General features: G+C 46.3%; 1 protein-coding gene across 2 annotated transcripts; it reads right to left on the bottom strand.

The window, feature by feature from the left end:
- Positions 1-399: 399 nt before the first annotated feature.
- Positions 400-13,856, bottom strand: LOC100382828 (uncharacterized). Of its 2 annotated transcripts, none has more exons than NM_001361684.1 (11): positions 13,542-13,782; positions 12,985-13,151; positions 11,849-12,530; positions 11,667-11,751; positions 11,288-11,375; positions 10,005-10,189; positions 2,352-2,484; positions 2,115-2,251; positions 1,924-1,998; positions 969-1,085; positions 400-878 (listed from the first exon to the last, which is right to left on the bottom strand). In NM_001361684.1, the coding sequence occupies exons 2-11, from the start codon at positions 13,130-13,132 to the stop codon at positions 837-839; spliced, it is 1,692 nt and encodes a 563-aa protein (NP_001348613.1). In that variant the 5' UTR covers positions 13,133-13,151; positions 13,542-13,782; the 3' UTR covers positions 400-836. The 2 variants fall into 2 exon arrangements, 1 of the variants encoding a protein (NP_001348613.1); XR_004851808.1 differs by having other exon boundaries at positions 427-878; positions 1,924-2,033; positions 13,542-13,856.
- Positions 13,857-14,187: the final 331 nt, after the last annotated feature.

The raw sequence follows: 14,187 nt of genomic DNA, 5'->3' as shown, positions 1-14,187 counted from the left end.
TCTAAAAAATAACTCAACTATTATGACCTGTCAAATTAACGGCATTGGCTTGTAAGCTGCGATCACCTAGCTTTTCAAATTAGCAATTCATCATTGGATTATAAGCTGCGACCACCTAGCTTTTTATAGAAACTCAGGCGCCTAGATGGACAGATTATCCGAAATAGCAACTCTTGAACATGAAACCGTAAATAAGCTGGAAATCAAATTGGACTAAATAGGTCGGTAGTAGTTTTAAAACAAAACCTGACCTAGGAAGACCAAATCCGTTTTTTTACTTCAACTTTAATAATTAATTAAGAAGAAAACAGGTTTAAATGAGCGCAAGATGCAAGACCTAACCTAAGCAGAAGTAGGCAGTTAAATAAAAAAGAAAAGAAAACCAAGCACCCAAATCCGAGTTAGAAAGGACTTGGCCCAAATAAGTTGTTAGGATATTCATCTACATCTACATCTCCAACCCCAATCTATCTATTAAGCTAAGTTCACGTCCCATACATAATACGGAAATAATCCTCTGGCTTTCTTGCCCCCTGCACTAATTCATAACGCGACACTTCCTGACTTCCATTATCACTAATTCATAACAGAAAACGGGTTCCAAATCTAATAATGCACTCAGCACTGAATGCGATACAGCAGGAAAGGAAAAACTCCGGTGGAGGTAACAATATACTGTATATACACAAGGCAAGAGCAACGAAGTCGCAGCACTAACTTCTGGGGATGAACTGTGAGCCTATGATGCCATGCCAGAGAACTGTCATCATAGATGTTAGAAGACGGCACATGCAGATGCTAGAAGTAATTTCACTCCAAGCTGTCCAACCCCACCACTAGAAACGCAAGGGCGTACGCGTGCAACTCACTCGGGAAACCTGCAAAAGACAAGAGAAGTTAGCTGTATCAGCTGATGCGAAGAAGTGGGGGAATTATTTCTATAGCCAGGTGTGTAGAGTGGAACTTACAACGTGAGACCTCCACTCGACTCTGCTTCCCTCAGAGACACCGAACTGTGCTTGCCTCCGCATGTGTTCATGGAATATATGCACAAGGACCACGGCATCAAGAGCAGCGTACTCTTTCTACAAAACAGAAGCGCGTGGGGGCGGGGGAATCTATTTTTAGCACCGGGACTTGAAAACATGATATCTTGCCAATTTTTACGTAGTAGTTATGGAGCGTGTTGGACCTAATTTAAACTAATGCTTCCCACTCCCACCAGCATATGCATAACCCCGAATCAAATAAAAAGAAATATATCGTTTCATCAAAAATAAAAAGGAAATATATCTAGCACAAGGCAGCGCGATAGTATAAGAGTATTTTTTTTCCAAGGTGATAGCTAGCAATGTTATCTCTTTTTTTCCTTTTTTAGCCACAAAAACCTTATAAAGTACATTTATAAGCCTTGAAATTACAATATCTTACAGTTACAGGTTTACACCATACTAAAAAAATTGCAATTCTCACCTCCCGAGGAGTCAAACAGTTTCAAGTTTCACCAAATCTATTAAAAACGGTAATAGCGTTTATACTACCAAACAAGTACCATTAGATTAATTATGGAATATATTTTCAAAATAAACCAATTTGGAGACAAAAATGCTGGTACTATTTTCTATAAATTTGGTCAAATTTATAGAAAATTTGACTTGTCTGAAACCTAGGATTGCATTCTTTTTTAGAATGAGGGAGTACCATTTATCTCCATTCCAAAACCAAGTAAGAATGCCTAAAACTACCTCTTGCGGAAAGCTCTCCTAAAGAATGTAGTATAATCTATTTAGCAACCTACTGCATTACAGTGTCCAGATATGACAAATCAATAGCTAATAACTAGAAGTAGGTGTTAACACTCACAAGATCACAGGACTGCTTTCAAGGAAACAAGAATAAAGAGCACCAATAACAGTGGCCGACCTGATTTTGGGTTAGTGGCCGTTGCTCCCAGTTGCTATTTCGCCGGGTCTTGTTCAAACCAGCTCCTAATATTTCCTGGCAGCATTTCATGAACATGTCATACACTCTACCTAACAAGAAAATGTCAACAGTTGATGGACAACAGTTAACTGCAACCACTTTATTCTATGACGAATTATATATTTATATACCTTTGACAATCCAGAGAGGCCACCAGTAACGCCTTTGAAAAGCTTCTGCATATCAAGTACCATTTCATAGGACTGAAAACATTCCAATTCTCCGTATGATCGCGTTAGTTGATGAAGATCACACTGAATGTCATAGCCTTTGGTGTCCCATGTACAAAAGGTAAGTATCATCCAATAGAATCCAAAAGATATTTTTTAAAGAGGGCCATATGAGATGTCACAAATACATAACATTACCCAGCTTTAGTATCTTAGATGAACACATAACACGCCTCAAGCAACTGTCCAATGCTTTTGGGTCATCTTCATACAGTTTAATCAGATCAAAAATGAAGGCTATCTTATCTGATGCAATTTGTATGATTGAGACCTGACCAAATAGCTAAAATCAACCACGAGGATAACTAATATGCAAGGAGATAAGGATACTAATATAGAGTGGTTCAAAAAGAATAAAAGCTTGCAGAAAATTAGCAACAAAAGAAATGAAATGGCAAGGTGTTGATAACTACTAAACCTCATGTCTACTCTCTTAGTCTCTTGGGTGTGTTGGTGTGTAAGGGCTCTTGTCTTTTTTTTCTTCTTAATACAAAGATGCACCGTAACGCAGGTTTTGAATAACAGAAGATGGGTGGAAGACATCAGAGGAACTCTGACCGTCCAGGCTATAGTTGAGTATCTACATATCTGTGGCTTTTAAGATTCAAATTAAAATAAACTCTGTACTACCCCCCCCCCACCCCACCCCACCCACCCACCCACCCACACACCACCACCACCACACAAAAAAAAAACTAGTGTTTCTGGCTCCATCTCTGGTCCTACAGCGAGACATACCTGATCAGCGCAAATGGAAATTTACCCCCGGTCTGGCTCCTCACCAGCAAGTCATCATATAACGCTTACTTAATTTGATCCATCAGGTTTGTGCCATGGAAGCAATTCGGAAATGTTGTGATCCTCTGTGCTAGAAATTATTCTATGGCTAGCTGTTAACAATTTGATGTTGAACTTTTGACCATCTTGTCAAGTGCAGATTACCAAATCCAACAATCTGCTCCTCTATGATCAAGCTGACGAATCAATTCAACACATACTTGTCTCCTGCATATTCGCCCAGCAAGTCTGGACATTAACCTTTCAAGAAGCTACATTTGATTGAAGTTGCACCATAAGGTTCACAGATTCATTTCTCAAGTTGGTGGTGCCAAACCATCACGGGCATTAAAGAACTACGGAAGGGTCCAAACTCAATAATTATCCTAAGTGACTTGGGAGCTTCTTTAGAAGCAACTTACAGCAAAAGGGCCTCTAGCCGAGTTGGTTAGGTGGTCTGAGTAGCACTCCTTAGGTCGTGGGTTCGACTCCCCATGGGAGCTAATTTCAGGCCGTGGTTAAAAAAATTCACTCGTCTGTCCCACGTCAAGGCACAGGTCTAAGTCCCAGTCCCTGTCGCGGTCATGTTCTCACATGGACTACGCTGCCGCTGTGTATGAGTGGGGCAGGGGTTCGAGAGTTTTCTCGACCTTCGTGAGAAGGTCTTCTTAATATAATGCCCGGGGGCTGTCTTACCCCCGCAGGTCGAGTTTTTTTAGAAGCAACGTGCAGATTTTGTTTTCAATGGCACTAGTCCATTTTTTGGTGATCATCAAACAGTTGGCCTATTTGAATGCACTAGAGCTAATAGTTAGCTAGCTAAAAATTGCTAATGGAATTAGCTAGCTAACTATTAGCTGATTTTAGCTCGGTTGAACCAGCTAATGAACTATTGGGTAGTTGAGGGCGCAGCTAATGGTTAGCTAGACTATTAGCTGGAGGTGTTTGGATGTCTCCAGCTAAAAGCAGCTAATAGCTGAACTATTAGTCAGACTATTTGGATGTCTCTAGCTAATTTTAGTAGTTAACTATTAGCTCTAGTACATTCAAATAGGGCCTTAGTCCACCGTCACTAATCTGGTTGTGTAAAACTCCGTGTCGTGCATAGTCAATTTCTCTAAAACGGTGCGTCTGTGTGTGCATGTTTGGGGTGGGGGCCCTTGTTTGTATCTCTTCATAAAGAAATACTTTATTTATAGAAAAAATCTTTGTATGCCTCTACAATTTTATACTACTTGGATGCCTCTGCAATTTTTTGTATCTCTTCATAAAAATGCAAAATACCTAGAAGAAATTGCATCCAAGTAGTATAAAAGGGATTAGAACATCTGCGATGGCAAATAGGGTATTAGGCAAAATTGCAGTGGCATACAGAGAATTGTCTCTTATTTTTTTTCTCTTCATAAAGGCATACTTTTCTACTCAAAGAGACATGGAACTCAGCTCTTCTACATTTCCCAAAAAAATAAATTAACTAATGAACTACCCACAATGACAGTTAGAGAATGAAACCCTAACCCTAACTTAGGTTAGGAGTTGTATTAATAGACTTAGGTTGTTGGGCCTGACCCATAACACGGGGGTATAACTGTAATTACAAGGGGATAACCACAAAACCCTAAATAGGTACTCTAACACCCCCCGCAGCCTCAACTATCCTGTACAGATATTGAGACTGGATCAAAAATCGGCGAATACACTCAACGGTAGCCCTTTGGTGAAGATGTCAGCGAACTGCGGCGTGGTGGGGACACTGAGAACACGAACGTCGCCGGTAGCGACACGCTCGCGGGTGAAGTGCAAGTCGATCTCCATGTGCTTCGTGCGCTAATGTTGCATGGGATTAGTGGAGAGATAGACCGCGCTAACGTTGTCGCAGTAGACAAGGGTGATGCGTTGAAGGGGGCTATAGAGCTCCTAGAGAAGCTGGCGCGGCCAGGAGGCCTATGCCACGCCGTTGGCCACAGCGCGATACTCGGCCTATGTGCCAGAGCAGGAGACGGCGGGCTGTCGCTTGGCGGCCTAGGAGACGAGGTTGGCGCCCAAGAACATGGCGTAACCGAAAGTGGACCGGCGCGTGTCGGGACAGTCAGCCCAGTCAGCGTCGGTGTAGGCCACGAGCTCCGACATCAGGGAGGGTCGGAGTAGAAGGTTGTAGTTGAGGGAGCCCTGGAGGTAGCGCAGGATCCGCTTGAGAGCGGTGAGATAGGGCTCCCTCGGGGTGTGCATGTGCAGGCACACCTGCTGGACGGAGTAGGCGATGTCGGGCCTGGAGAAGGACAAATACTGGAGGGCGTTGATCAGGCTCCGGTAGGACGTCGTCCTCAGAGAGCTTCGTCTGAGTGTCGACAGGCGTGGAGCAGTGCTTGCAGTCGGACATGCCAGCCCGCTCCAAGATGTCAATGGCGTACTAGCGCTGGTGGAAGAAGAGATCCTGAGGCCGGCACTCGCCGGTGATGCCGAGGAAGTGGCGAAGAAGCCCCAGGTCCATCGCGAACTCCCGTTGAAAGGCGCCAATCGTGCGTTGTAGAAGGTCCGCAGTGGATGTCGTGAGCACAATATTGTCGACGTAGAGCAGGAGGTAGACGATGTCGCTGTCGCGCCGGTAGATGAACAGGGATGTGTCTGACTTGGCCTCAATGAAGTCGATGGAGGCCAAGTAGGAGGCGAAGCGACTGTACCAGGGTCGCAGCGCCTGCTTGAGGCCGTACAGGAGCGGTTCAGCCGGAAGACCAGATCCAGACGAGTGAAGTCGACGAAGCTAGTGGGCAGGCTACAGTAGACAGTCTCCGTCAGAGTGTCGTGGAGGAAGGCATTTTTGACATCGAACCAATGAATCGCCCAGTCCCGGGAGAGGGCAAGGGTGAGAACAACCCGAACGGTGGCGAACTTGATGATGGGGTTGAAGGTCTCGTCGTAGTCGACTCTGGGACGCTAGGTGAAGCCCGAAGGACCCAACGGGCCTTGTAGCGGTCGAGAGAGCCATCTGAGGTCAGCTTGTGGCGAAAAAACCACTTGTAGGTGACCACGTTGGGTGGACGCGGCACCAGGTCCCAGGTGTGGTTGGCCAGCAGGGCTGCGTACTCCTCCATAGCGCGACGCCAGTGGGGGTCGGCGAGGGTGGCGCGAATGGAGGGGACCGAGGAGGCATCCGGAGGAGCGTCAGCCGTCAGGATCAACCGGTCAACAGGGCGGAGAATGCTGGCTTGCACGGTGAGTCACCACCGGGTGGACGTGCCTAGGGTCCCGGTGGATGGCGATCAAGTGGTACACGAGAGGCTCTGTGCGGGCCGACGGGTCGTCGTGAGCTGAGAGAGGGGCCCGCTCACGGAGGTGGTAGACAAGGGTGGGGTTGGCGAAGCGAGTCACGCTCGTCGAGAGGGCTGGATCGGCAGGGGCAGAGGGAGTGGCCCGCCTGAGGCGATAGACGAGGGCGGGGTCAGCAAAGTGAGTCGCGCTCGTCAACGAGGCCGCGCATGTCACGGGAAGGGTCGATGGGGCCGTGAGTGGCACTGGCGGGGTCGACAGGGCTGCACGTGGCGCAGGCGGGGTCAACGGGGCCACGCGTCGCGTGGTAAGGGACACGAGAGGAGGCGTCGAGGCTGCGCGTGGCGCAGATAGAGGCGTGTGCGGAGTTGTCGAAGCCGCGCGTGGCACGGGTACCAGCACAAGGCAGGGCGTCCGGGTCGCACGTGGTGGGTAGAGGCGCGAGCGGTGGCGTCTGAGCCTGGGGAAAAGCAGGCAGGAGCGACCGAGTGGAGGGGGAATCGGTTGAGGAGATGGGTAGTGGTGTTCAGGGACTTTGCCCAGTAGCTTGCAGGGAGAGACGCCTGAAAGAGGAGGCAGCAGATCGTGTTGGTGGCGGTGTGAATGATGTGTTCGGCCCGGTTGTTCTGGGGAGAAGTGTAAGGGCACGAGAGGCGCAACTAAACGCCGTGGGAGAGGAAGAAGGAACGAGAGGCGGTGTTGTCGAACTCTCGGCCATTGTCATACTGCAGGGCACGAATCGGGCGACGGAACTGTGTGGAGACCCATGCGAAGAAGTGGGTAAGGGTGGAAAAGGTAACAAACTTTTAGGCGCAAAGGAAAGGTCCAAAGAAAGTGAGAGAAGTCATCGAGAATGACCAGGTAGTATTTGTAACCAAAAAGGCTAAGGACGGGAGAGGTCCAGAGATCACAATGAACTAGATCAAAGGCCTGAGCAGCCCTGAACATGGAAGTAGGAAAAGGAAGACGAGAGTGACGACCGAGCTGGCAAGCATGACAGATATGTCCAGATGAATCCCGACTGCAAGATATATCGGAGCGGCTAGAGAGCTGGGACATCACGTTAGGTTCAGGGTGAGCGAGGCGACGATGCCAAATGGCAGGGTGGTGGTGGCAGTAAGAGCATGGGGGAGGATACACCAGCGAAGGAAGTGGAGGGCAAGTGAATAGAATAGAGTGGGTCGGAGTTGTCACAACGAGCGAGCACGACACGGGTGGAAAGGTGGCGTATGGTGAGCCCCCAGGGATCGAACTCCATAGAACAGTGGTTGTCGCTAGTGAAGCGACAAACCGAGAGAAGGGGATGAGTCAGATGGGGAGCAACAAAGACGTCATTAAGGTAGAATGGTCCCGGAAGAACCGATGCACCTACGGAGGTGACCGGGAGGGTGGAACCGTTGCCCACAACGATAGAGGGAGGATGGGAGAGGTGTGGAGGATGGGAGTGAGATAATGAGCTAGTAGGAGTATTGTGGAAGGAGGATCCGGAGTCGACCACCCAATCGATGGCAGATGGAGGGGGCGAAGGCACGGTGTGCATAGAGAGGGCCAGGGGAGGTGCTCCGACAGAGCCACTGAGAGGGGAAGGAGACAACGAGGTCTCGATCACCAGGAAGGCAACCACAGCACGGGGAAGACAAGTGGCCCAGGCGCGTGGTGGCCCGCATGAAGGTGGAGCTCGACACAGTCACGAAGGACAGGATTCATGGGCTGATCGAAGGTCACGAAAATGCCCTGGACAAGCTAGTCGTCATGAAGGAAGACACGCACACCGATCACGGCAGAACTAGGCGAAGCCAGGAAGGTGGCGTCGGTGGCCAGGGCAAAGGCGGGGCCCCCGGTCGCGGGAGGGGACACGACGGCACGAGAGACGGGGAAACCGGGGGTCGGCCACCATGAGGGCTGCTGCTGTAGGGGAAAACTGGACAAGGAGAAAGCGCCAGTCGTGCCCGTGACGTCCATTGTGCTGGAGCCGAGCGCGAGGAGGGCAGCAGGCAAGGCCTCGGGCCGCGTCGGAGAGGTGGTGTGCGGTGTTGGTCGTGCCTGTGCCCGCGGAGGTGTGCATGCCAACGCCCGCGGCGACGTGGGCGGCTACAGCGGGGGGGAGGACGACAGGGTCGGTGGGGAGGGGGAGGCAACTATCGGTGTTTATGTTCCGACTGCGCACTACAGGGTAACCCACGCAGTGCTTTTGGGAGGACAGCGCCATTGATCGCGACTCGATGGTACGTGCAGGAGCACGTCGATACACAAGGGAGTAATACAGGTTCGGGCCGCCTGAATGTGTAATACCCTACATCATGTTTGGTGCTGAGTATTGAGTTTGCTGGTGGTGCACAGATTACATATGATTTGCGGGTGGTGATGGATGAGATCTCCTACCAGTCTAATGGTGGTGTGGTTGCGGTGAGAGTAACGTCGAGAGAGTTTTGTAGGGGTACCCCCTCGGCCTTATATAACCAGCTAGGAAGACGTCCCTTTACAGATCGTAACAGCTTATCTAATCATATATGAGTCTATCTACTTCCGCTTCTATTGTGTGCCGACTACCGTGGAGTTCGGTCGTCCGAGTTATCCTCCATGTATCTCGCCATTATGTTGTGCGCAAAGTATGCCCTCGGATTATCAGCAATCCTTTTTGTGTCGGATATGCACAGATAACTGCCTTGCGCCACATTCTTCGGGATTGCCTCTAGCTCCGAGTGTCACCTTCTTTGGAGAAATCTGTTCTGTCTGGGGGTGGCCCAATAGTATGCTTGTTCGACGATTCTTTCGAGAGCCCGCCAGACAACCATTGAATATATCCATGTTATGAGGACCCAGGGGATATCTATCTCCCACAGCAACCGTGGCCAACGGCGACGTGACGGAGGGAGAAAGTCGTTGTCCTCGACGGCGCCGAGTACCACACCATGGAGTTGTTCAAGCCCAACGGTGCTACTGAGTTCGCCGCGTAGGTGGCCGTGTGGGGGAGGAGGCCGAGGGCCACGGCATCGAGGTTGCCCGTGCACGGAGGGAGGTTGCGGCGAGCTGCAGCGGCAGTGGCGTTGAGGTCACCCGCGCCAGCAACGCCAGGGCCAAGGTGGCCCGCGGCAGCAACGCTAGGTTCGAGGTGGACCGCGGCAGAGGAAGGAGGCAAGTCAGCCATGCAGGGAGAGCAGGCGCGTGGGGCGACGTGGTTTGGAGAGTCGGGCGGCACGACCTGGGGAAGTGGGGAGGAAGCGTCGGGCGGTGCGGGCTGACGCGGGGCATCACGGCTTAGCGCGGGGCGGCGCGCCCTAGGGAGCGTGGCCAGAAAAACATCAGGCGGCGGGCGGCGGTTGAGGCTGGCGCGGCCAGGAAGGGAGCGGCAGCCTAGCGCCAGGGGCTAGGGAGGCCGGCGGCTGTGGATGGGAGGGAGGGGAAGAGAGAGAAACTAGCTCCAGTACCAAGTTGGAGAATAAAACCCTAACCCTAACTCAGTGTTGGAAGTTGTATTAATAGACTCGGGTTGTTGGGTCTAGCCCATTACATAGGGGTATAACTGTAATTACAAGGGACTAACCCCAAAACCCTAAATAGGTACTCTAACAATGACACATGGGAAACCTAAAACAATCATTTTGCCTAGTTTACACAGACATGTTTTCTGACAAAACTGTCATTTTTTATTCGCCCATAGGCCGATGCAACCATGCCACTATTACAGTTTTAGCCAGAAAATTAAAAAGACATTGAAACTTATACCAAGACAAACCAAGGTGTTACCTTACTAGATTTAGTATTTTTCTCGAAATTAGGTCTCCACTCACAATCCATGCCAATAATTTTACAAGCTTCAATATCACTTGTTGCATTAAGCAGCCCATTGATCTCATCAACCCAGACAATTTCTTCCACATCCAATTTCTTCAGATCTAAGTAGTCAGATACACAGAAAACCTTCTCCGGAACTGCTTGTACATGGTATATAAGTGCATCAAGAATAGAAATGTAATCAATACAGAAAAGGTAGCAAATGATGTGAACCTTTTTAAAAATATATATTGTTCCTAACTGTTCAAATAAATTAGGGTCGGACTGCAAAATGGGATGGCATCAAGAACACGATACGCAAGTTCAAATTGAAATGCTAGATGCCTAGATCAACTGATTTCATGGCTCAATTTTCACCTCATGTCATGTCGCTCATCCATAAACAAGAGAATTCTGATGCGATTCATCAGCATGTATTGTCCAAAACTAAACTAGAATGAGTAAAATTCAAACATGTTTTCTCAAAACACACAGGATAGTTGTATATCATTACATTAAAGAAGAAAGAGAAAAGATCCCCAAGTACAACACAAAGAGAAAAGATCCCCAAGTACAACACACAAAGATAAGTGTTTTAGAGATCAATGTTCACCTGTGATGGGTAAAAAAGACCTCAAAAACTACCGTCTATGACAAAAAAAAAATTATTTTTATAACATTTGGCTAACTTTGTATCCACCCAAGTTGTCATATTTTCTCGTCTTCCAGTGTTGGTGAATGTTTGGTTCCTAAATGTTTACATAAACAATTTTGCAACTAGTTAGCAATTTCGCAAGATTCTGTAAGCCAGGTTTCTGCTGCCAAATCATCTATGCAGCAGTAGCACAAAACATCAGTCTTAGAGCCCTTAGGCTCGTGTGAACCAATTGTGTTTTGTTTTGAATGTCTTGTGAATTGGATGCCAAATAGTCCAATCTCCCATGAACTGTTTAAATGCCCTTTTGAGAATTGAGAGGCTTGTAATACACATCTTCATAACACTTTTTTCATTAGACATCGCAGCTTTTGAAGTTCCACTTCCACCAGAAAGTCATAAACTTTATCGCTGTAGTGGACATTACACAATCCGAATGAAACTTAAGTTGAGTGTTTTTTAAAACATAATCCAAGCATAAATGTGTAGTCATATAAGGCTACAACATAAGCTACTATTACCACTATAAGAAACGGCTACTGATCAACTGAATATGCCTCTGTAACTTAATGTTGAATAATTAAATTTCTAGCTGGCTTACCCAAAGAATCAACATAACCTTCAATAGAGTATCGCTTGCAAAGCTCGTCAACCTTCTCCATATAACCAGCTTCCATTGCTAAATATACCTACACCAGAAGATCTATTAAATTGTATTTTCATGACACGATGACACATGATGTTTATTAGCAACAGAATATATCAATATAGTCATAGAACATATGGATCATATTTCTAGAAACTATCATACATGCCCAACACATAACCAGAAGAAGGTAATTCCCCTCGCCAGTTCATCCAAAAAGAAATGCAGGGTTATATAGTTTCCTTGTCTAGATCAAATGAAACTTGCTAAAGCAAATTATCTATCTTGTATATCTAACCAAAACATTGATTGTGCCAATGTGGACGCACATTACCAGGTATTCCAGGAGTTTTGTGTCCTTCTTGGCCCTAGTTTCTGCAATATCCCAGCATCCTTTCTCAGCCAACTTCTTTACTGAACTGCGAATAGTAAAATGTTTCGCAATTCTAGAAGTTTGCTAAAGAATACATATATATATGTAGGTGTGGGTGAGCAACAGGAATGTCAGTATGTCACCTCTCTTTATACAAATAGCTAACATCTGGAAACTCTTCTGTGAGTTCATGTTCTTTGACCAATTTGTTTGCACTCTTCAGCATTTTCATATCTAGATACTTTTGAACGACTAGCGATATCATTTCCTTGCCCATGAAAATAGCACACTGCTCTGCAATCTCTAATTGATTGTTTTTAATCAATTTTATGATGAAGGACTCATCACAGCATTGGATGGAAAAATGTGTTATTAGAGTCACAGCAAGTGCATTGGATTCTGATTCCATACAGCGCTTAACTTGCTGTCTGAGATGTTCACGTGCTTTCATTAGATCACCATCGTCCAACTCTGAATCATACAAAGCACGGGCCATGTCTCTCAACTCAATTTCAAATGTCTCAAGAAGCTTGACCAATATGCGGTTCTCATGGGGTACAATAGAATCAAGGATATCAAGAACAAGTTGTGCGGCAAGGTGCTTTGCCTCCAAGAAATCTTTCTGTGCTGATTCCACAGATTTCAAGTGCTTTAAAGAGGATGTCAACATATGGCTGAACCCTTCAGAATAAGTTTTCCCCAGCAGAGGTACAATATACATACACTGGACAACATATGTGAACGGGCCTGGCTGTGGACCATTATGCAATGCCACTTTTACCAGCTGCATGAGGATCTTAAACTTTGAGGTTGCTTTGTTCGTACCTGAGTTAAAAGTTAACAAAAGATCAGAACCTCAGATGTCAGCATAACCAAGCATTATAAAAGCTATAAAGAAGATAATTAAGGGTTATAGCAATACTGCATTTAAAAATATATAAATTTCAGAGAACATTTTGTTTTTAAATAAACAGTAATTTATTTGTAAGCATTACTACATCAGTCAAATTTTGATAAAATTTTGTGATAGTGATAAAAAAACATATTGTGATTATTAAAAATTTTACTCTGTCCCTCCAATTACAGATTCCATAGGAACTGATAAGAAAAGCCAGTAGTTAACAATATACAAATGTAATGATTGTCTCCTTTCAGCAGCTCTTTTAGAAGATATGCTGTGAGAATTCAACTTCACAGTGAAACAAGATCAGCAGCAGAGTAGATTTCAATAGATGAAGCAATATAAATAGAGAAACATGCAATTTATTTGTAGGCGTACCATATCCATAGCAGTCCTTTAAGAGATAAATAAAAGTGGCTGCAGGGACGTGTGATAGATCAGAAAATGCATGTAAACGTATGGAGCGCTGCTCATCATGCTGATTAGTTTCAGGGCCTTCTGGAGTAACTTGTTCAAAACGACCCATGCTTCAAAGCGCAGCTAGCCTGTATAGAACAGCACAGATCTGGAATCAAACATCAAGAATGCAACTTCCTTTCCATGAAAAATATACTTATTGTGTGGCCTATGGTTCTAACGGACATGAAAGCATTGTGTATTTAATATTCATCTACTTCAAATCAACTCTAGCACATGAAAAAACTCTATTTCAGTAATATATTGGACCAAGTCTGAATTCTACTGTTGTCGATCAACACTAGCACATGAACAAAATTCAACCACATTCCAATTTACTGATCCTAATCTACTTTGTATTTGCAGTTGTGCATCAATATTTCTATTTCGCAATTTCAGCACATGAACAAAAATACAATCACTGTCTGCAGAACGAGATTGGAGATAGGAGAGCAGGAAGAACGTCAGAGGAGGCTCACTGCGGCGGCTCGGCCAGTGGTCGGTGGTCGGTGGTCGGCGGAAGGCAGTCGGCTGGACGGCTGCAGCTCCAGCGGCGCCGCGCCGTGGCCGAGGCAGATCTTGGCGGAGACTCGGAGGCGCTGCGATGACGCGTGCGGGATAGGGGCGACGTCGGCGACCTGGTCCGGTCGGACGGCAGAAGGGCGGCGGCCACAGAACGCTAGGCGCCGGTCGCTCACCTGCACTGCGGGATTACCTCACGGCCCCTATCAGAGTTATCTCAATCATTCTTAACGAAGGGCTTTCGGTTCTACCCAATCCATATGAATTGAGGTGAATTGAAGGAGTTTCAATCTCTAACAAATTAAAATTTCTCTTAATCCGTATCAATCCGCTCTAATCCATACAGATTAAAAATAACCGAACAAGCCCTTAAGGGGATGTTTAATTTTTATAATCTAATTTTTAGTTCTATTTTTTAATCTCTTTTAGTTCCTATATTACCAAACACATGAACTAAAATAGAGATAATATATTTTATAGTTTATTTTTTATATCATAAATATTATATCAAAGTACGTAAAATATCGAAGAGAGAAAGTTTTAGGAGTGTGGGATGTAAGTCGCGGTGTGTTAAATCTAGACGTGACTAGGTGTCAGCATGAG

Source organism: Zea mays, chromosome 8 (assembly GCF_902167145.1).
Source record: "Zea mays cultivar B73 chromosome 8, Zm-B73-REFERENCE-NAM-5.0, whole genome shotgun sequence".
NCBI classification, from domain to species: Eukaryota; Viridiplantae; Streptophyta; class Magnoliopsida; order Poales; family Poaceae; genus Zea; species Zea mays.
This window is presented reverse-complemented; position numbering and strand designations above follow the sequence as displayed.

Excerpts from the sequence above, each read along its gene's own strand:
- LOC100382828 (NM_001361684.1), bottom strand. The coding sequence starts at position 13,132 with ATGGGTCGTTTTGAACAAGTTACTCCAGAAGGCCCTGAAACTAATCAG. Across the intron at positions 12,531-12,984 it reads AAAGGACTGCTATGGATATG|GTACGAACAAAGCAACCTCA; the intron begins GTACGCCTACAA and ends CTTTTAACTCAG. Across the intron at positions 11,752-11,848 it reads AGCTATTTGTATAAAGAGAG|TTCAGTAAAGAAGTTGGCTG; the intron begins GTGACATACTGA and ends TACTATTCGCAG.